This window comes from Oncorhynchus clarkii, chromosome 3 (assembly GCF_045791955.1).
Source record: "Oncorhynchus clarkii lewisi isolate Uvic-CL-2024 chromosome 3, UVic_Ocla_1.0, whole genome shotgun sequence".
NCBI classification, from domain to species: Eukaryota; Metazoa; Chordata; class Actinopteri; order Salmoniformes; family Salmonidae; genus Oncorhynchus; species Oncorhynchus clarkii.
The window spans coordinates 8,790,997-8,812,929 of record NC_092149.1 but is presented as its reverse complement, the minus strand read 5'-3'; the positions used below and the strand labels follow the sequence as shown (position 1 = coordinate 8,812,929).

Genomic DNA, 21,933 nt, shown 5'->3' with positions numbered 1-21,933 from the left:
GCTGCATAGGGGTCAACAGTCAGCATCCTACTCAGTCTGCATCCCAAATGATACCCTATTCCCTACAGTATCTAGTGCACTCCATTTCCCCAGAGCTTTATGGGATATCAAATCAAATGTTATTGGTCACATACACATTTAGCAGATGTTATTGCGGGTGTAGCGAAATGTAGTCAAATGTCTAAGGAGAACATCAAAGGTGTTCACAACATAAATAGAAAGAAACAAAAAAGTCTGATGAAAAAAATGTATTCACTTCACAATGGTCAGAAGGAAAAATAAGTTTGAGAACAAACTTTTCCAGATGTTGGCTGTCGTCGGTAGACATGGGAGTGTGCCATACAGAGAGGGAGGAGGGGGGCCGAAGGGGGTGAGGAGCCTTTGTGTAGACGCTGAAAATAAACCAAACTAACCCCCAGCACTCAGTGTGTGCCATGTGTTAAAAATATCCCCTTCTTCCATGAAGAGGACTTCAAGTCTTCAACCAGTCTCTTGTCCAAGAGACAATACAGGAGTATGCAAAGTCATTGGTATGGATTTTGGTGGGAATATACTGTAGACTCACCGATCGTGGCTAAAAATAACCAGACTGACCTCCAATAGGACATGATTCAACAGCTCCCATCGTTACGCCACTAAATAGTTGAATGAGTTAAATACCAATCAAAAGAAACTTGGCCTGACAGTGTGAGTCCCAAACCCCTCGATGATGATGAGTAAACTAGGACTGGCAGAATGAGTCCCAAACCCCTCAATTATGATGAGTAAATATGATCCTCTTCAACATTAATAACCTTTACCACTTTGCACTGGTGGTTTTTCCCAAAACTGAACTCCCAAAACTAGAGCCTGAAATCAAATGCATAGGCCTAATATCTTTTCCCTGAAGTACATTTATTCGTTTTTACCAATACCTCAAAGTTGGCTTGGTTACCATGCCAACGGACGCATGCCGTCAGAAAACCCTTCAGACCAATCATGGAAGCTGATGTATCAGGACCTTCACACACCAAGGTTTAAAGTGTAGGCTAAATCAAAATGGAACACACTTTCTCCTTTGAAAAAGAGCCTTGAAATCTAAGCTGATGAATTTCCCCAGTGAACTGCCTAAAATATATCTACGATAAATCATATCTACCCCATCGTCTTCTCCATTTGTGAGATATGATGAACTACACACTATTGCCCTCACATCCTGCTGCTACTATTACTGCTGCTACTAGTACTACTACTACTGCTGCCACCACTACTATACTGCTGCTACTACTACTGCTACTACTCTTACTACTACAACACTGCTGCTACCACTACTACTGCTACTGCTGGCACTACTATACGGCTGCTACTACTACTGCTACCGCCACTACTATTAAATCAAATCAAATTTTATTTGTCACATACACATGGTTAACAGATGTTAATGCGAGTGTAGCGAAATGCTTGTGCTTCTAGTTCCGACAATGCAGTAATAACCAACAAGTAATCTAACTAACAATTCCAAAACTACTGTCTTGTACACAGTGTAAGGGGATAAAGAATATGTACATAAGGATATATGAATGAGTGATGGTACAGAGCAGCATAGGCAAGATACAGTAGATGGTATCGAGTACAGTATATACATATGAGATGAGTATGTAAACAAAGTGGCATAGTTAAAGTGGCTAGTGATACATGTATTACATAAGGATACAGTCGATGATATAGAGTACAGTATATACGTATGCATATGAGATGAATAATGTAGGGTAAGTAACATTATATAAGGTAGCATTGTTTAAAGTGGCTAGTGATATATTTACATCATTTCCCATCAATTCCCATTATTAAAGTGGCTGGAGTTGAGTCAGTGTCAGTGTGTTGGCAGCAGCCACTCAATGTTAGTGGTGGCTGTTTAACAGTCTGATGGCCTTGAGATAGAAGCTGTTTTTCAGTCTCTCGGTCCCAGCTTTGATGCACCTGTACTGACCTCGCCTTCTGGATGATAGCGGGGTGAACAGGCAGTGGCTCGGGTGGTTGATGTCCTTGATGATCTTTATGGCCTTCCTGTGATACTGTATACTGCTACTACTATACTGCTGCTGCTACCACTACTATACTGCTGCTGCTACCACTACTATACTGGTTCTGCTACCGCTACTACCACTAGTACTATACTGCCGCTACTGTCGCTACTGCTATAATGCTGCTACTGTCACTACTACACTGCTGCTACTGCCACTACTACATTGCTGCTACTACCGCTACTATACTGCTGCTACTATACTACCACTACTACCACTACTATACTGCTGCTACTGCCACTACTATACTGCTACTGCCACTACTATACTGCCACTACTATACTGCCGCTACTGCCACTACTATACTGCCGCTACTGCCACTACTATACCACTATACTGCTGCTACTGCTACTACCGCTACTGCCACTACTATACTGCTGCTACTGCCACTACTATACTGCTGCTACTGCCACTACTATACTGCTGCTACTGTTGCTACTATACTGCTGCTACTGTTGCTACTATACTGCTGCTACTGCCACTACTATACTGCTGCTACTACCGCTACCATACTGCTGCTATTGCCGCTACTACTGCCATTGCTACTACTACTACTACTATTGCTACTACTGCCGCTATTGCTACTACTGCCGCTATTGCTACTACTGCCGCTATTGATACTACTACTACTATTGCTACTACTGCCGCTATTGCTACTACTGCCGCTATTGATACTACTACTACTACTATTGCTACTACTGCCGCTATTGCTACTACTGCCGCTATTGATACTACTACTACTATTGCTACTACTGCCGCTATTGCTACTACTGCCGCTATTGCTACTACTGCCGCTATTGCTACTACTACTACTACTATTGCTACTACTGCCGCTATTGCTACTACTACTACTATTGCTACTACTGCCGCTATTGCTTCTACTGCCATTGAAAACACCCAATCAGTATTTCTACATTTCAGATGAGGAGAAAATAAATTAGTGCCAGAAAAGAGGGAGGAGAAAGAAAAGGAGTAAATCAGCTCCTTGTGCGCAACATATCTTCCAATGTCTGGGAATTAGTCTTGGCTTCCTACATCTAAGAAAATAAGAATCCTGTGACCAGTTTCTTCTTCTGTTTATTCAGGAACAGACTAAGGTATAGTTGCTGTGGCAACAGAGAACAAAGGTTACTTGATCCTGAGCACTGTGGGAACTGATGTTCTTTAAGGTTTGTTGGAGCAGAGATGATTTTGATGAAAACATATTCAGGATACCAAGCAGAGAAACTAAGCAAAATTAAACTTAAACATGATGTCACTCTTCAGGCAACTTTTATCACAGACTAATTTGCCAATATCAGGTAACTTGATATCAAATCTATACTATGAGTCTGGGAATCTGGCTTTATGAACCATATAGGAGTAAGCAAGACAACAGTAGACTATATGACATTTGTAGCAGAAGAGCATCACCTTAAGGCTCGGATAAACCGGTAACATTTGCCAACCCAGAGTACTTAGCAGCTCTGAACAGAATGCTGGCCATAATTTGCAATCCAATACTACATGTAGAATTGCACGAAAATGTCAGCAGTCAGACATCCAGCAGGGGTGGTCCCTAAAACACACCGCGCCGAACAGCAGACATCCAGCAGCAGGTGGTCCCTAAAACACACTGCACCGAACAGCAGACAGACATCCAGCAGGTGGTCCCTAAAACACACAGCCCCGAACAGCAGACATCCAGCAGGGGTGGTCCCTAAAACACACAGCGCCGAACAGCAGACATCCAGCAGGGGTGGTCCCTAAAACACACAGCCCCGAACAGCAGACATCCAGCAGGGGTGGTCCCTAAAACACACCGCGCCGAACAGCAGACATCCAGCAGAGGTGGTCCCTAAAACACACCGCGCCGAACAGCAGACAAAACACACCGCGCCGAACAGCAGACATCCAGCAGAGGTGGTCCCTAAAACACACAGCGCCGAACAGCAGACATCCAGCTGTTGGTCCCTAAAACACACCGCGCTGAACAGCAGACATCCAGCGGGTGGTCCCTAAAACACACCACGCCGAACAGCAGACATCCAGCTGGTGGTCCCTAAAACACACCACGCCGAACAGCAGACATCCAGCTGGTGGTCCCTAAAACACACCGCACCGAACAGCAGATGAATGACAGATCATCATTCGGTGCGTTGTGTGTGTGGTCCTTTAGGCCTATATTGTGTAGCCAAACTAAAGTGAAAATCTTAAGTGTTTGTCAGAGAGTCCTGAACTTGATTCTCAGTGTACCTCCCTAGTCCCTATCAGACTCCCATCTTGCCAGACTAAAACAGAGACTAATTTGCTTGACTGGTGGACTTCTCTGGCTGCAAGCACTTTAAAGTGGGGGAGAGATTCAACTTTAGCTAAACAAACTTTCATGCACAAAGGTGTAGCATATGAATCACATTTTAATTGCAGCTTCTCTGGGTATTTTTGGCAGGCAGAGCCCGCCAACAGTTGCAGTCAGAGTAGAGGTGTCTGATGGGGTTAGCAGTGTAAATAATGGGATTCACATACACCTTGTTAAATTGTTCTCGCCCTTCACAGGACCTTTCTCACACAATCTACTTTAGATATGTTACGCTTCATAGCTACAGTGCATTCGGAAAGTATTCAAACCCCTTGACTTTTTCCACATTTCGTTACATTACAGCCTTATTCTAAAATGGATTAAATAAAAAAATGTCTTCATTAATTTACACACAACACCCCATAATGATAACGCAAAAAAAGGGTTTTTGAAACGTGTGCATCCTGTTTCCATTGATCATCCTTGATATGTTTCCACAACTTGGAGTCCACCTGTGGTAAATTCAATTGATTGGACATTATTTGGAAAAAACACACAAACCTGTCAATACATAGGTTCTACAGTTGACAGTGCATGTCAGAGCAAAAACCAAGCTATGAGGTCGAAGGAATTGTCCCTAGAGCGTTGAGACAGGATTGTGTCGAGGCACAGATCTGGGGAAGGGTACCAAAACATTTCTGCAGCATTGATGGTCCCCAAGAACACAGTGACCTCCATCATTATTAAATGGAAGAAGTTTGGAACCACCAAGACTCTTGCTAGGGCTGGCCACCCGGCCAAAACTGAGCAATAAGGGGGAGAATGGCCTTGGTCAGTGAGGTGACCAAGAACCCAATGGTCCCTCTGACAGAGCTCTAGAGTTCCTCTGTGGAGATGGTTGTCCTTCTGGAACAATCTCTACAGCACTTCACCAATCAGGCCTTTATGGTAGAGTGGTCAGACGGAAGCCACTCCAGTAAAAGGTACGACAGCCCGCTTGGAGTTTGCCAAAAGGCACCTAAAGGACTCTCAGACTTTCTGTAACACATTTCTCAATGCTTTGATGAGAACAAACCAGAGGTTCACAAGGAATAACTGAGTGGGAGTTGAGCCTGCGAGGTACATTATGGGGTCACACTAGTACGTCACTTCCAGTTTAATACTTCAATAGCACTAATGAGAAGAAGGCAAGGGTTTTAATCACTACTAGAACGTCTCTGCCATGGTTCAACATCCAGTACTCCAGATGGTGCATGGTTCAGGTAGTACGAGCAGTGAGGGCTATTAGCCTAACTATTCCTAATAGATTCAAATGATTTGGACAGACAGCCCACCTCTTGTTCAGCACAACAACATGGCCTGATCATCTCAGTTGAGCCATAAATGAGGTTCTATTAGTTGTTTAGTGTAAAACAGACGTGCAAGCCAAGTCATTACAGTGCTTGAGGACTGCTGCTGCAACCAAAACTTCAGTCTATTTCAAAGTTGAACACAGCTTGGTTAAAGAGGCACTATGGAAATGTAGTTGCCAGTTGCAAACGCTATGCTTTTAGTCATGATGTTGACAGGAGTTTCCCTTTGTCCAATAAGATAAAAGGAAAAAGTTCCATAGAGGCCACTTTAATGTTGGTAACTCTAGAGAACGATTGCTTTCTAATATTGTTTGCAACTATACTGGTCTATTGACAAGATGTTGGCATGTCATGTGACTGGAAGGGTACATAAATACTCCCCCAGACAGAGACACAGGCTCACTTATGATAAGCCCTGTCATTTCCTGGAACAGAGCAGGAGTTTTGCCAATTATAAACTAGCAGTATGTATTGTACACCACATGGAACTACAGCACTGTACAACATTCCACGCTTCCAAAAATCAATAAATCACATCACACCCTGCCCTTTTGGCCAAATCAAATACATGTGTATTTGTGACATGCTCCGGATACAACAGGTGTAGATCCGCCATCAAATGTTTACTTACAAGCTTTTTCCCCAAAATGCAGAGGTAAAAAGTAAGAAGATGTGCGAATAAAAATAGAAAACAGTAATGCAATAAATAACTATAAGGAGGCTGTATACAAATAGTACCAGTACTGAGTCAATGTGCAGGGGTACCACGTAGTACAGGTAATATGTACATGTAGGCAGGGGTAAAAGTGACTAGGCAATCGGGATAGATAAGAAACAGTAGCGCATGTGGAGAGTGTGTGACAACTACAAACAGAGAATAACGTTTAAGGTTAAATAAACAACTACAAACAGAGCTAGATAAGAATGTTTCAGGTTAAATAAATAGGTTAAAAATAGATAGTATCTACACAGTAAAACAGAAGATTTCACAGTCTCCTTCTCTTGCCCTCTGATAATAAAAAATGTTAATAAGAAAACACCGAGACTAAAAGTTGACAGACCTTGAACAGATTACTACAATTCATTACAGATGCATTCTCTTTCCAGTATTAGCTTTAGGCTCTGAAATAAAATACTGAGGTTAGATCTAGGTTTCCATCTCCATCCTTATCTATTTGTAGCAATGTGATTTACATTATGTTTGGTAAGCATTTTATTTGTTGTTGCCCCCAGGAACTGACAGCCAGTGAATATGATTTCCTCCCCACAGTAGTGATGCAGCTGCACAGTGTGTCGGTTTGACGTTGGGCATCTGCAGCCTGCTGATGGGTGACAGCCCAACACACACAGGCAGGGCACATCATGGAGACAATGGAGAGACATCATGGAGACAATGGAGAGACACATCATGGAGACAATGGAGACATCATGGAGACACACATCATGTAGACAATGGAGAGACATCATGGAGACAATGGAGAGACACATCATGGAGAGACAATGGAGAGACATCATGGAGACACACATCATGTAGACAATGGAGAGACATCATGGAGACACACATCATGGAGAGACATCATGGAGACACACATCATGGAGACACACATCATGGAGACAATGGAGAGACATCATGGAGACACACATCATGGAGACAATGGAGAGACATCATGGAGACAATGGAGAGACATCATGGAGACACACATCATGGGCTCCATTTTTATTCTACAACAAATGCTTTTCCATTTCCCCACATTCATACCACGTGGTACCCAACTTTACAGCAGTGTTGTAGTGTGCAATTTCCATCCAATGTAAAGCACTGGGATGAAAGAGAAGCTCTACATGCAATCCATGATCATGTATAAGTTCTATTACAGCCTTGATGTGTCATGACTCGTGGCTCCTCAACTAAGTGGTCAGAGGCCTATTTATTCAAGCTCTGACTGCATTATTGGCACAAGAAGAAATTGAGCTGAAGGGAACCATAAAGAGACATTTTGATGTTAGTCATCTGTGTCTGAAACCAGATCCTGGACCTCGAGACAAAATGATTCAGGAAATGAGGTCAACAATCCCACCAGTTTCATTTCCTGTGAATATGCTGAGTGACTTCTCCACAGATAAGTGCAGCAGTTGTTTTCACAGTAATGTGTATGGCTCTGGTCCTGTATAACCTTGTGATTGCACTGCTTTAATTCACAATATTGAGATGTCATAATAAAATGTGCCATTTTAAAGCAGAGTTGAGGATGCTGAGCTAGGCTTTCTGTAGTGGGCTACTCAACACATCACAGCTGCTACTCTTAGTAGGTGTGAATTTAACACACCGGTCTTCAGTGTTGGAGCTGAGGAAACATTAGGCAAGACATAAAAAATATAAATACAAATCTCAAGATACTCATTTGCATACAAAGCGCATATCTCATACTTCATCTACAGTACATGTCTTTTCTGCCCAGAACCGTGTTTCTAAAGTTATGTACGTGCTGTACATCACCCTTGTATGGTTTTCTGGATGATTCAGTGCCATTACTAAGTGAAAACCGACTGGCTCTGAAAAAGGCATTCGGTCCGATACTAGAGGAATCTAAATCACAGCTCAGTCCAAGAGTCTAGCACATATTACTATTTATTATGAACCTCCAAATGCCTTGACAAGGAATTTATACACCGATTCATCATACCACAAGGAAACAGGCAGCACTTGCTTTTATCACTTTTTTACAGCAACAGTTGATAGATGTGACCACTGTGTCATTGTCTACAGAGAATGGTAGCCAATAGGTTGACTGATAATTGAAGAGGCTCTTCTTGACCCCATTCAGGAAATTGCCAGGCTGAATCCCAAGTAGCACTCTATACACCAAATAGTGCACTACTTTTGACCAGATCCCCATTGGTCCTGGACAAAAGTAGTGCACTAGAAAAGGGAATAGTAGGGTGCCATTTGTGACACAGACCCAGCCCCAAGGTTATGTTTGCTCATAAAAAAATATGTTCCCTGGAGTTATGCAAAACACATTCCATGGACCTGACTAGGCCGACACAGTGAATATTTGCTCATCTCAGGAGAGAGACCCATGTCAGCTAAAGCACATAGCTAGCTGGTATATAGCTTGGCCAACACCAACGTTTCCAGGCAAATCCAGAGGGTCATTCTTAGTGCGGCTGACACCAAACTCCAGGTCCTCCTGTCTTCAGAGTCTGGAAAGGCTATTTTGATGTTGTCGGCACGATGCGTTGACAAATGAAGGGGATGTGCTTTTCTACTGATTGGTTCTCCTCAGTGTCTTTCTCACTCAAACCAACGTGGACAAAATAGTTTGACAACCTTGTTTGTAAAGCTTTTAAATCTCAACCGTTTATCTTTACCAATGATGAAGACACAGAGGTCTCATGGTATGGTGGGGTCTGCATTATAGGTCAACTTTGAGCAACTCTTGAATGTTTTGGCATACCCTATAGACACTTATACACATTGTACATCCATCTAAGTCCATTCCTCCTCTGAACTGCTAGTTGTGTAGGTTCATGCAGGAATTTAACCATAAACTATGGTTTCTCCCAGCTGGCTCTGACTCATAAATCAGCAGCCAGCAACAACCTCAGCTAAACCCACCCATGGGGTTTACAACCTCAGCTAAACCCACCCATGGGGTTTACAACCTCAGCTAAACCCACCCATGGGGTTTACAACCTCAGCTAAACCCACCCATGGGGTTTACAATCTCAGCTAAACCCACCCATGGGGTTTACAACCTCAGCTAAACCCACCCATGGGGTTTACAACCTCAGCTAAACCCACCCATGGGGTTTACAACCTCAGCTAAACCCACCCATGGGGGTTACAACCTCAGCTAAACCCACCCATGGGGTTCACAACCACTTTCTACTGTAAGAAAGACATCAATGTTTAAAACCAGAGAACCGGGCCTCGGTTCAAGACCCAGTCGTCCAACACATGATGCACCTAAATAGGCTTGAAGGACAAGAGAGGATGGTGATGCTGAGGGGCTGTGCTGCGTCTGGGCTCAGCAGCCATGAAGATGGAGAAATAAAATGGCAGTATGCACAGTGGGAAACCACCCCTCTCTGCGGCTCACTGAAACCACCCCCCTCTGCGGCTCACTGAAACCACCCCTCTCTGCGGCTCACTGAAACCACCCCTCTCTGCGGCTCACTGAAACCACCCCTCTCTGCGGCTCACTGAAACCACCCCTCTCTGCGGCTCACTGAAACCACCCCTCTCTGCGGCTCACTGAAACCACCCCTCTCTGCGGCTCATTGAAAACACCCCTCTCTGCGGCTCATTGATCAAGATGAGCGAGTGGCGTACCTCTGCTCTGTGTGGCTGGGACATGCAAATTACACCCCATTTCTCTATGTATTGCACTACTTTAGACCAGGGCACATAGGTAGTACACTACATAGGGATTATGAGGCCATTAAGGAGGGAGACTCACCCTCAAGAACAGAACAAACCCCGGATGGCAGCAGCGAGGGACAGATCTACAGTTACTAGGATGTCTAGGAGAGGAGGGATACTACAGGCAGGTAGAAAGCACACCCAGGGTCAAAATAGAAAAATGTGCTTTTTCAAATACTTTGAGGATTTGATGGAGCATGCAATGAATAGTCTGTCAGGTGGGCAGGGTTTGACCTTTTGGGACAAGTCCCTAGAATCCATAAACACCCTCCAAGGAGGCATGGTCTGTCCTTTCTGAAAAACAAGTGGCCTCTCGATTCTCACTAGTTGAGCTAATATTGTGCCGTTTCTAGTAAAGTATCAAGGCTATCATTAATGGCTATCATTAATAGGCAGAAGCTGTTCAACACAGTGGAGTTAACGAGGGGTTATGACAGGACAGAGGCTATTCAGCACAGTGGAGTTAACGAGGGGTTAACAGGGCAGAGGCTATTCAACACAGTGGAGTTAATGAGGGGTTATGGCAGCTGTTCAACACAGTGGAGTTAACGAGGGGTTATGACAGGATAGAAGCTGTTCAACACAGTGGAGTTAATGAGGGTTTATGACAGGACAGAGGCTATTCAACACAGTGGAGTTAACGAGGGTTTATGACAGGACAGAGGCTATTCAACACAGTGGAGTTAATGAAGGGTTATGATAGGGCAGAGGCTATTCAACACAGTAGAGTTATTAAAGGGTTATGACAGGGCAGAGGCTGTTCAACACAGTGGAGTTAACGAGGGGTTATGACAGGACAGAGGCTGTTCAACACAGGAGTTAATGAGGGGTTATGACAGGACAGAGGCTATTCAACACAGTGGAGTTAACGAGGGGTTATGACAGGACAGGGGCTATTCAACACAGTGGAGTTAACGAGGGGTTATGACAGGACAGAGGCTGTTCAACACAGTGGAGTTAATGAGGGGTTATGACAGGACAGAGTCTGTTCAACACAGTAGAGTTATTAAAGGGTTATGACAGGACAGAGGCTGTTCAACACAGTGGAGTTAATGACAGGTTATGACAGGGCGAGTCCCAGAGGACAGTAGCCTACCAAAGAAATGGAATCATTAGAATGGACATAGAACCTCTTCCCTTTCTAGTGATTCCATTTCTATGTAGCCTAGCCAACAAACGGCGGTACCCTCCCTACTATTATCTCTACTACAGGTCCCATACAGTGTGCGACAGCCAACTACTTCTTTTAGAGAAAAAAAATCATTACGTGACAAATAATACCTGGTATTCTGCTAATGTAGCACTTTGGGCCATATAGGGAAAGTGGATCTAGATTTAATAAAATATAGCCTATGCATGATATGTCTTGTTACATAATTACATTAGGCCAACATGTATATGGAATAATGATATATTCTCAGCAAAGAGAACAGCTAAATGTCTAAATGTAAAGCTTTAATTTAGCTGTCAGTGAGAAGATAATTGCCTTGACATATCCTGGTTATTGTACTGTAGTCTGAATGTGGTGCCAGTCAAACTACTGCTGCCTCTGAGGAGAGAGCAGTCGAGGATCGATTTGTTCTACCGGGACAAAAGAGTCCGTGAAACGCCTGAGTGACAGATGACATCACAACACAGACCATTCTGAAGGCCATTTTGTCAGAAGACAAATGACTAAGCAAGTGAATAGCAGGGCTGGGATCAATTGAAAATGAAGGCAGTCAATTCAGAAAGTGATTTTAATTTAAAATTCAAAAATGGAGAAGAAAAAAATGGAAATAGCTTCTACTCCTCAGTTTATTGAGAAGTCATTGAAAATAAATGCAGTTTTTCACATATTTAATTGTTATTCAAGTTTACTTCCTGAATCCAAAAAGGTTACATAAAGTGGGAATAGAGAGGACAACAACTTCTAGTCCCAGCCATACCCTGCATACAGCACTGTAGCCTCCACATCAGGACACATGAATGAGGCATGTTTATAGCCTACAGTTAGCAACACTGCATAAAACATTTTAGCAAAGGGGAGCTATTCACATTATGGATGGCGTGTGTCTGTGGGGCGAGGAGCCAACTATGAGCAGACCAAGTGCAGGTGTGGTCCTAAGCACAGATGTGGCAGGTCTTCAGAACAAAGGACCAAGCTCATTCTGTGACCTATTATGCTTAGACGTAACCTCAACAAAATTGACCACAATAACCAAAACGGGGAAAAAAGGATTTTATAAGACAGCCTTAAAAAAACACATACATTGTTTTTATTTTTAAACAGAATGGAGCTTTGCAGTCTGACAGAATCTCTCCATTTAGTTATTGTTTTAGCTCTGGCTTTTCTCTCTGCTTTTAAACTTTCTCTCTGTGAAATCCTGCTGACACGGCCACATTTGCTTTATTTGTTAGAAATGTAAAAGCATCTCTAAAGCATTGGATATAACGCAGAATCTGACTGCCCTTGAGTGTCTATAGGAGGGGAGTTAAGCTCAGTCCCATTTAGCATCAACCACTAAAGAGAATACAGGGTTCTTGGTGTGTAGGGTTGAGAGAGAGAGCAGGGCTGCGATCAGAGCAGTGTTCAGCGGGGAGACATTTGTATGGAATAGGGAGTTACTACCTGAACAGATTTGAGGAACCGGGGGGGGGGGGGGGGGGGGGGGGGGTGTCTGGGTCTGGAAGGGAGAGCCTGGAAGCAGGAAAAAGGAGGGAGGAGGGAGAGGCTTTAGTGTAGTCTGTGTGTGGCATTGTAATGGGCATCACGCATCATTACAGCACAGCCACTCCTCTGACCCAGAAACCCTTGCTTCAAAGACTCCAGAGAAAATGGACAACAGATAACTAGCTCAAAAAACAAAAACAACAGCCTGTCTGAGAAAAGTCAAACTGAAGGAACAAAAGTTAAGTCACGTACTTCTATTACTGATAAGACTCAGTAAGGTGAACGTATCTTATGAGTTACAATTTGATTGCTTTAAACTGTCATTGTCCTTCTGCAAAGTGCTTCTGGCAGAAGGAGATGAATGGCGAGTATGGGGATTCAGTAGCCATCTCCTCAGGGTATACCTGAAACTTATCTGTGATAACCTGACACTTGTAGACGAGTCGTGCCTGCAGCCGACTGCCTAGCTCTCCCCTCGAGCCAAGGAAGGTATATCCACAGGGCTTCTGGCTCTGCTCTGGGTTTAGCTAGCTAGAGCTGATAACTCTGCCAGATTAAACATGGCAGTGGAGTCGGTAGAGACTGCGGAGGAGGAGAACGTCCTTCTGCCCTCTGTAATTACAGCAGACGAAGGAAGGCGTCCGTCTGTCACATCACACGTCTGTGGGACGTGAGTAGTGGAACAATGAGGGAAGGAACATCCTCAGTCCTCACCATCACTATCAGCACCAGGCCTGGCTGTGTGACACAGTGAAAAGTCAGACTGAATCCTTCTTTAACCTTGTAAAGACCCATGTAGACTAGCTACCTCAGTAACACATTTGACTGCCATGTGGGCTCAAATAAGTCAAGTGGACCAGACAAGTGTGGTTGAAGTGCGTGAGGGTCTGCACATGCATTAGGCATGGGTAAAAGTTATGTTATACAGGCCTCAGATTTTCCTGGAATAAAGTCAAAGCCTACAATTCCCTTACATATGTCTCCATTATAAAGCCCTCCACTGCAATACCATTGGAGCCCAAGATCTGTACTAGACCTTCCTGCATATTCTAGGTTATATCCATATAGGGAACTATCAAACAGACTGTTGATGATGGAACAGACCAAATCACAGTCAACAGCAAAGTTCACACAGGTTATGCAACTTACACTACAGGACAGAATGGGAACGTTCTCCCAAACCAAAGCAAATATATTTTGGAGGACAGTGTCTCTCCCTCCCTACCATAGACAGTTTATATTCCTCTTCATCGGGAGAGGAGACCTTTTGAGGGCTCCACCTCGACAACACTCATCTAAGCTTCCATGTAAACTACATAAGACCTTTTGAGGGCTCCACCTCGACAACACTCATCTAAGCTTCCATGTAAACTACATAAGATGACTTGAGAAGTCAATGTTAAGACCTCTTTTTACCCACTCAGTGGTTAGAGTGTCCGCCCTGAGATTAGAAGGTTGGGAGTTCCATCCCCCACCGAGTCATATCAAAGACTGGGACCCAATGCATCTCTGCTTGGCACTCAGCATTAAGGAGATAGATTGGTGGTCCGGCCCTGCACTAGACAAGTGTCCTGTCCAGGAAGTGTACTGGTACATCAAGCTGCCTCACTACAGAAACAGGAGATAGACTAGTGTCCTGTCCAGGAAGTGTACTGGTACATCAAGCTGCCTCACTACAGAAACAGGAGATAGACTAGTGTCCTGTCCAGGAAGTGTACTGGTACATCAAGCTGCCTCACAACAGAAACAGGAGATAGACTAGTGTCCTGTCCAGGAGGTGTACTGGTACATCAAGCTGCCTCACTACAGAAACAGGAGATAGACTAGTGTCCTGTCCAGGAAGTGTACTGGTACATCAAGCTGCCTCACTACAGAAACAGGAGATAGGCTCCTGCTCCTATGAGCCGTTACGACTCTCAAAAGCCAAGGCTCATGCAAGGCTACTTACTTATTAGGCAATGTAGGTCAGAACTCTGAATTGTTTTAAGAGAACAGAACGGTCTCTTCTTTAGAATCTTTTTTTGATGACATCAATTACCAAGTAGCACATGATTGGAGTGCTCCTCCCTGCCTCATGACTGGATGACTCGGAGTCAGGACAGGACACAGCCAGTCACTCACACTGCTGTGCTAACGCATCATTGACATCTGACACACAGCAGCTAAAGACAGTAAAAAAACACTCACACTCAGTGTACTGCCACTGTGACTCATACTAAGATTAATGTCACAATGTTTCAATCAATTAACGTGGTACTGGAATGCTTGGCATAGGGACTTTCCAGAGAAAAATAAAAGCTGTTTTTGCGGTCACTAAATGAGTCACCTTCCATACCGAGGTGATATCTTCTTCAGAACTGAATGACGCATCAGCACAAGCCCTGTAATAGAGAGGAGAACAGAGACAATACCGTTTCCCCCATGTAGCCAAGTGTTCTTTTGGCCTAGTCAAAGTTCAGAATAATAGGAAGTGAGGTTTATGACACAGAATGACGTTCCATAGTGTCAGTGTTTCCTAGGGATCCCAGTTGTGTTTTTCCTCTGTAGAGATGACAACCCAGAAAAGGCAGACTAAAGACAAGTAGGAGTCTCTTACGTCAGCAGAGAGAGCTACAGCCACGTTCCTTCCTCCTTACGAAATCTGGGACCCAGTTCAAACAGAGGAAAGGGGGAAACCTAGTCAGTTGTACAACTGAATGCCTTCAACTGAAATGTGTCTTCGGCATTAAACCCAACCCCTCTGAATCAGAGAGAGCACCGAAGAGAAGCATTACTGACAGGGCATGGCACTACCGAAGGTCTCAGAACAGAATAGTCTCAGAGGACTGGATCTGCTATAGAAGTGTTGAGGGATGCTAGTGACTACAGAATAGTCTCAGAGGACTGGATCTGCTATAGAAGTGTTGAGGGATGCTAGTGACTACAGAATAGTCTCAGAGGACTGGATCTGCTATAGAAGTGTTGAGGGATGCATGACTACAGAATAGTCTCAGAGGACTGGATCTGCTATAGAAGTGTTGAGGGATGCTAGTGACTACAGAATAGTCTCAGAGGACTGGATCTGCTATAGAAGTGTTGAGGGATGCTAGTGACTACAGAATAGTCTCAGAGGACTGGATCTGCTATAGAAGTGTTGAGGGATGCTAGTGACTACAGAATAGTCTCAGAGGACTGGATCTGCTATAGAAGTGTTGAGGGATGCTAGTGCTAAACTCCTAAATCAATATCTAGTACATACCCTACTCCCTAGTCACTCCTGTAGATCTGAAGGGATTGAATAATGGAAACATGAGATACAATGAGGGATCCCCTTAGGTTGAGTACTCGTTTCAGAATAGATTAATGCTGACAAAACTGTCAGAATGTGACAAATCTCCTTGTCAAATCAAACAAAGAAACATCTTACCGGAACAAATTCATAGCCCTCTTGCGAACAGATCAGAAGCTTAGATAGACAGAAGAGCGTTAGCTATAGCAGAGACAGGATGAAATGGCAAATCTCCGCAAAGAGCCCTCATCCAGGCAGTAGTCTCATCCCAAATGGCAACCCATTCCCTACGTAGTGCACCTCTTTTGATCAGAGCCCTAGGGACCCTGGTCAACAGTAGTGTACTATATAGGGAATAAGGTGACATTAGCGACACAAGCAGTGTCCGGTCAAGACTAATGAGAAACTCCATGGACACGGCTCACAGTGTGCTCGGACAAATGCTGTGGAACTGGACAGAACCTTACAGAATGATCCTCCTTTGACTGACATCCCATTGCCGTCCCTGCCTTCTAATTGGCTCCCAGGGGAGAGGAGATTCAGGCCTTCACGCTGCCCTTACAGCACACACAGAGCATGTGTCAAACCTATGTGAAATTAGTCACCCACTCCCTCCCTACTTCTGACAGAATACCCTAGTCCTGGTCATACCTCAGTGCATCTGTTGGGGGAAAGTGATGCCTAGTCTATGGATTTGTTGGACTGGATGTACAAGGGAAACAGATGTGACAAATGACAAAATGGGAGAGGATTGGAATGCTTCACATAGTGCAAAAAGCAGCCCCATGCTGTTAGTACATGTTTTAATAATAATAATATAATACTCCTTTTTTCGATCTTGTCTCATTGCGTCAAATCCCCAACGGGCTCAGGAGAGATGAAGGTCGAGTCATGTGTTCTCTGACACATGACCCGCCAGACCATGCCTCTTAACCCAGAAGCCAGCTGCACCAATGTGTTGGAGGAAACACCGTTCAACTGACAACCGAGGTCAGCCTGCAGGAGCCCAGCCCACCACAAAGAGTTGCTAGAGCGCGATGGGCCAAGTAAAGCCCCCCCAGATGACTTTGGACCAATTGTGCGCCGTTCTGTGGGCCTCCCGGTCACGGACAGTTGTGACACAGCCTGGGATCTAACCCGGGTCTGTAGTGACGCCTCAAGCACTGCAGCGCCTTAGACCACTCACCATTCAGGAGGCCCTTTTAGTACATTTTAAAATATTCTAAATTAAATAAGATTGCTAATATGGGTGATTCTTAATGGGACAATTGATGGGTACAACCATCAAACTAGTAGTAATGGGACAAGTGATGGGTACAACCATCAAACTAGTAGTAATGGGACAATTGATGGGTACAACCATCATACTACAGTAGTAATGGGACAATTGATGGGTACAACCATCAAACTAGTAGTAATGGGACAATTGATGGGTACAACCATCAAACTAGTAGTAATGGGACAATTGATGGGTACAACCATCAAACTAGTAGTAATGGGACAAGTGATGGGTACAACCATCAAACTAGTAGTAATGGGACAATTGATGGGTACAACCATCAAACTAGTAGTAATGGGACAAGTGATGGGTAAAACCATCAAACTAGTAGTAATGGGACAATTGATGGGTACAACCATCAAACTAGTAGTAATGGGACAATTGATGGGTACAACCATCAAACTAGTAGTAATGGGACAATTGATGGGTACAACCATCAAACTAGTAGTAATGGGACAATTGATGGGTACAACCATCAAACTAGTAGTAATGGGACAAGTGATGGGTACAACCATCAAACTAGTAGTAATGGGACAATTGATGGGTACAACCATCAAACTAGTAGTAATGGGACAAGTGATGGGTAAAACCATCAAACTAGTAGTAATGGGACAATTGATGGGTACAACCATCAAACTAGTAGTAATGGGACAATTGATGGGTACAACCATCAAATTAGTAGTAATGGGACAATTGATGGGTACAACCATCAAACTAGTAGTAATGGGACAATTGATGGGTACAACCATCAAACTAGTAGTAATGGGACAATTGATGGGTACAACCATCAAACTAGTAGTAATGGGACAAGTGATGGGTACAACCATCAAACTAGTAGTAATGGGACAAGTGATGGGTACAACCATCAAACTAGTAGTAATGGGACAATTGATGGGTACAACCATCAAACTAGTAGTAATGGGACAATTGATGGGTACAACCATCAAACTAGTAGTAATGGGACAATTGATGGGTACAACCATCAAACTAGTAGTAATGGGACAATTGATGGGTACAACCATCAAACTAGTAGTAATGGGACAATTGATGGGTACAACCATCAAACTAGTAGTAATGGGACAATTGATGGGTACAACCATCAAACTAGTAGTAATGGGACAAGTGATGGGTACAACCATCAAACTAGTAGTAATGGGACAATTGATGGGTACAACCATCAAACTAGTAGTAATGGGACAATTGATGGGTACAACCATCAAACTAGTAGTAGAAGTCTAAAAGAAAAAATAATAAAACTGTGGTGCACATTAATGTTATCAACTTATATCATAATATATCTTAAGAAAGCATCACATTCCCTCTACAAAGTAGTCATCAGCAAATTCAGTGCTAGTAGGAAGTGCATATTATTATTATTTATTTTTGGGGAGGAGAAAGGAATAGTATCCCTATTCAACAAATCATCTATATGGGATCCCCTTTAACGTTTCAAATAAACCTTTGTATAATTTTTATTTATTTTATTTGACTAGGCAAATCAGTTACGGGACGGCCTAGGAACAGTGGGTTAACTGCCTTGTTCAGGGGCAGAACGGCAGATTTTTTTACCTACCTTTCGGTTACTAGTCCAACACTCTAACCACTAGGCTACCTGCTGCCCCAGGTAGCCTAGGAAGGGGGTAGCAATTTATACAAATGGTTTAGACACAATGGGACATTTCTCGTAGCTTACCTGTTCTGGGTGCTCGCTGCCGATGATCTCAGCCACAGTGTTGAAGGAGTCAGCATCAGGGAAGGTCTGGGCGTTCATGGTGAGTCGGACCACAATCCTCTGGCCTCGCTTAGCCATCCTGGCCATCATCCTGGCGTCTTCCACTGTGATACAGGCGGTAGGGATCTTCTGCACTCCCTCCTGGTAGTCCTGCCAGCCTGTGTGAGGACTGCAACACAGACAGACCCATGTTAGAAATGATCAGCAGAAATAGGGCACTGCACTACTTTTGGATTCCCATAAATGACTTATGATAACACACTTTCAAAAAGTCAAGTTAAAACAATATAAAAGGTGTACTAGAGGAATACAAGTATATGGAATACACAAATAGCTACAAATGTGGGACAAAAATTACATGCAGTCAGACTAGACAGGAAGAGAGATGGCAACATGCAGTCCCAGCCTTAGTCAAGCATTCAACTAATTGGCATTATAAGGGAAGGGATACATTGGATCATTGTGACCCATCCAGTACCTGTTGATGGAGAAGGGTGTGATGGACCGGATGAGAGTAGCCACAGCTCCTACTTCAGCTGCCTTGGATGCCCCAAACTCCCTGTACTGCACAGTCTCCCCATAGCTGACAAAGGGCTGGTTATACACCACAATCTTCCCAATGGCTTCCTTCTGCCTTTTTTTCAGCTCCTCAAAAGACTCAACCACCAGCACCTCTGCTTCAATGCCTGAACCGAGAGGAGACCGAAAGCCACAAAAAAAGTGACATGCTTGGAGCAACGGTCTACGGTACTGCATTTCAGTGCTTGAGGCGTCACTACAGACACCCTGGTTCGAATCCAGGCTGTATCACAACCGGCCATGATTGGGAGTCCGATAGGGCAGCGCACAATTGGGCCAGCGTCATTCGGGTTTGGCCGGGGAGGTAGGCCGTCATTGTAAATAAGAATTTGTTCTTAACTGACTTGCCTGGTTAAATAATGGTTATATAAAAATACATCAGTGCACCAGTCGAAGATTCATCTAAATATCTACACCTTGGCTTGAGTTGGGGCCTAGCAAATAGTGGCAACACCATCAGCGTTGTCTAGGCTTGAGTGATAGAACTCATCGCTATAGAACACAGGGGCAGTTCCACGATAACAGAATTACGCTGAGACTCCAAAACCATTGATTTAAACATTTAACAAACCATACAACTAACTCTATGCACATTGACTACAATGAATAATTCACACAGTAAAAAAAACTAAAAAAATAACACTTACTGGAAAACAGATGCAAAGTTTGGTAACTGAATTACAGTAAAAATCTCCCTCAGTTTGATTCTGTTAACAAACTTTGCACCTGCACAGTTCTTCCTATAAATTTATTTTTGTAAAATGTTCAGTGGAAATTGTAGTCGTTGTGTATAGAGTTCTATGGTTTGTTAAACGTTGAAATCAATGGTTTTTGTTTGGTATACGTTTTTAAGTGAAAAATATTGAGCGTAATTTAATTTCCGTGGAATTGCCCATAGACCTACCTCCTTGGGGTGTAGCCACACTGCTGCCCAGTCCAAGGATGGCCATGGTGTGGTTCCGGGGCTGTAGCATCACGGCGCTCTCCACTCCCCTGACCCAGTGTGGGATCTTCACTGGTTCTAGATGTACGTTCTCCAGCCCATCCTTCCTCAGGGCACTGAACATGTACTTGATAGCCAGGTCCAGGTTCTTAGAGCCACTGACACGGTTCCCTATTGTATCTGTGAAGTCTGCCAGTCTCTCATAGGAGCGGTTCTGGGCTTTGCCATACACAGCCAAGTCTATGATGCTCTTGGCTACCTTTGCATAGCTGGCAATTTCTTTAGCGGTCTCTGGAAATGGCTTTCCACCAGTACTGTGTGGCAAACAGTTACAATGGAGAAATGTGGCCAAAAGAGTCAGTGAGGAAAGGCCACATTGTTTTATCTGCCGGCCCTGCATCTGGAGGCAGACATGAACATATGAAGGTTATTTACAAATACTTTCCTCGTGACAACAGTCTATTTGCGCTAATGCACCGACCACACTACATTTCCCTAATTTGCTTAAAATATGACAGCACGCTACACGTGCCAGTGTTTACTTCATTACTGGGAACAGAAACGTATTGAGGTACAGCGGCAACTAGTATGGGCGGACTGGAGCTCCGACGTAACTCATTTTGTAATAACTACAGATTTCAGAGACATTGTTCCGTGTAATTGCAGGCTATTCTTTGGGTGCTCAAATCATTTTTTTTTATTAAAACAAATGTGACGTCGGTCCATACCAGTCATAGAGCTTAGTCGGCTAATTGACGCAGTGAAATGCATAGCAAAACAAGGAAGCAAGCCACAAGGATCCGTATAGCTAACGTTGTCCGTCGTTGTGATTCCTAACTAGCGACACTTTTGAAAGGACTTTTAAATTAGGACACAAAAAAAGAACAAACCTTCTACAGTTAGTTGGTAAATTGCTGACCGTCTTGACAGATGGAATAATTCACAATAAATGTTATTCCTTCTAGCCAACTAGCTATTTCTTATCAATTTCAAAATAACTTCCGTGATATGAATGACTACGGCAAATCAGTAGGGACAGCCATGCGTTTTCACGTTGGTTGACAATTCCATTTTGCTTAGTTTTTGTTTCTTTACCAAATTGTGATAAATATGTCTGCTCTAATTACTACCCTTGATGTTTACTATGGACATTTTGCTTTTCTTTCTGCATGACTTGGCATGAGCAAACATTTAGCTCACAGCAGCCTGTATGTTTAGTGTTTTGATCAGAGATCGCAAACTAACAAAAGCTATTTATATTTTTTACATTTTATGTCAGCTTGCACATAAAATCTGAGATATCACATATGGTATTTGTGCTGCAAGTTATATTCTTACATTTACTTTGTAACAGTGTCAA

General features: G+C 43.5%; 1 protein-coding gene across 1 annotated transcript in view; it reads right to left on the bottom strand.

The window, feature by feature from the left end:
- The window catches only part of LOC139405590 (carboxypeptidase Q-like), a 33,802-nt gene extending 12,179 nt beyond the window's left edge, over positions 1-21,623 (bottom strand). Inside the window, exons 1-5 of the mRNA XM_071148002.1 lie at positions 21,464-21,623; positions 20,535-20,973; positions 19,530-19,737; positions 19,013-19,220; positions 12,731-12,799 (exon numbers count right to left, since the gene is read on the bottom strand). Of these exons, the coding sequence (XP_071004103.1) occupies positions 12,731-12,799; positions 19,013-19,220; positions 19,530-19,737; positions 20,535-20,973 (924 nt within the window). The 5' untranslated portion in view covers positions 21,464-21,623. The remainder of the gene's footprint in view (positions 1-12,730; positions 12,800-19,012; positions 19,221-19,529; positions 19,738-20,534; positions 20,974-21,463) is intronic.
- Positions 21,624-21,933: the final 310 nt, after the last annotated feature.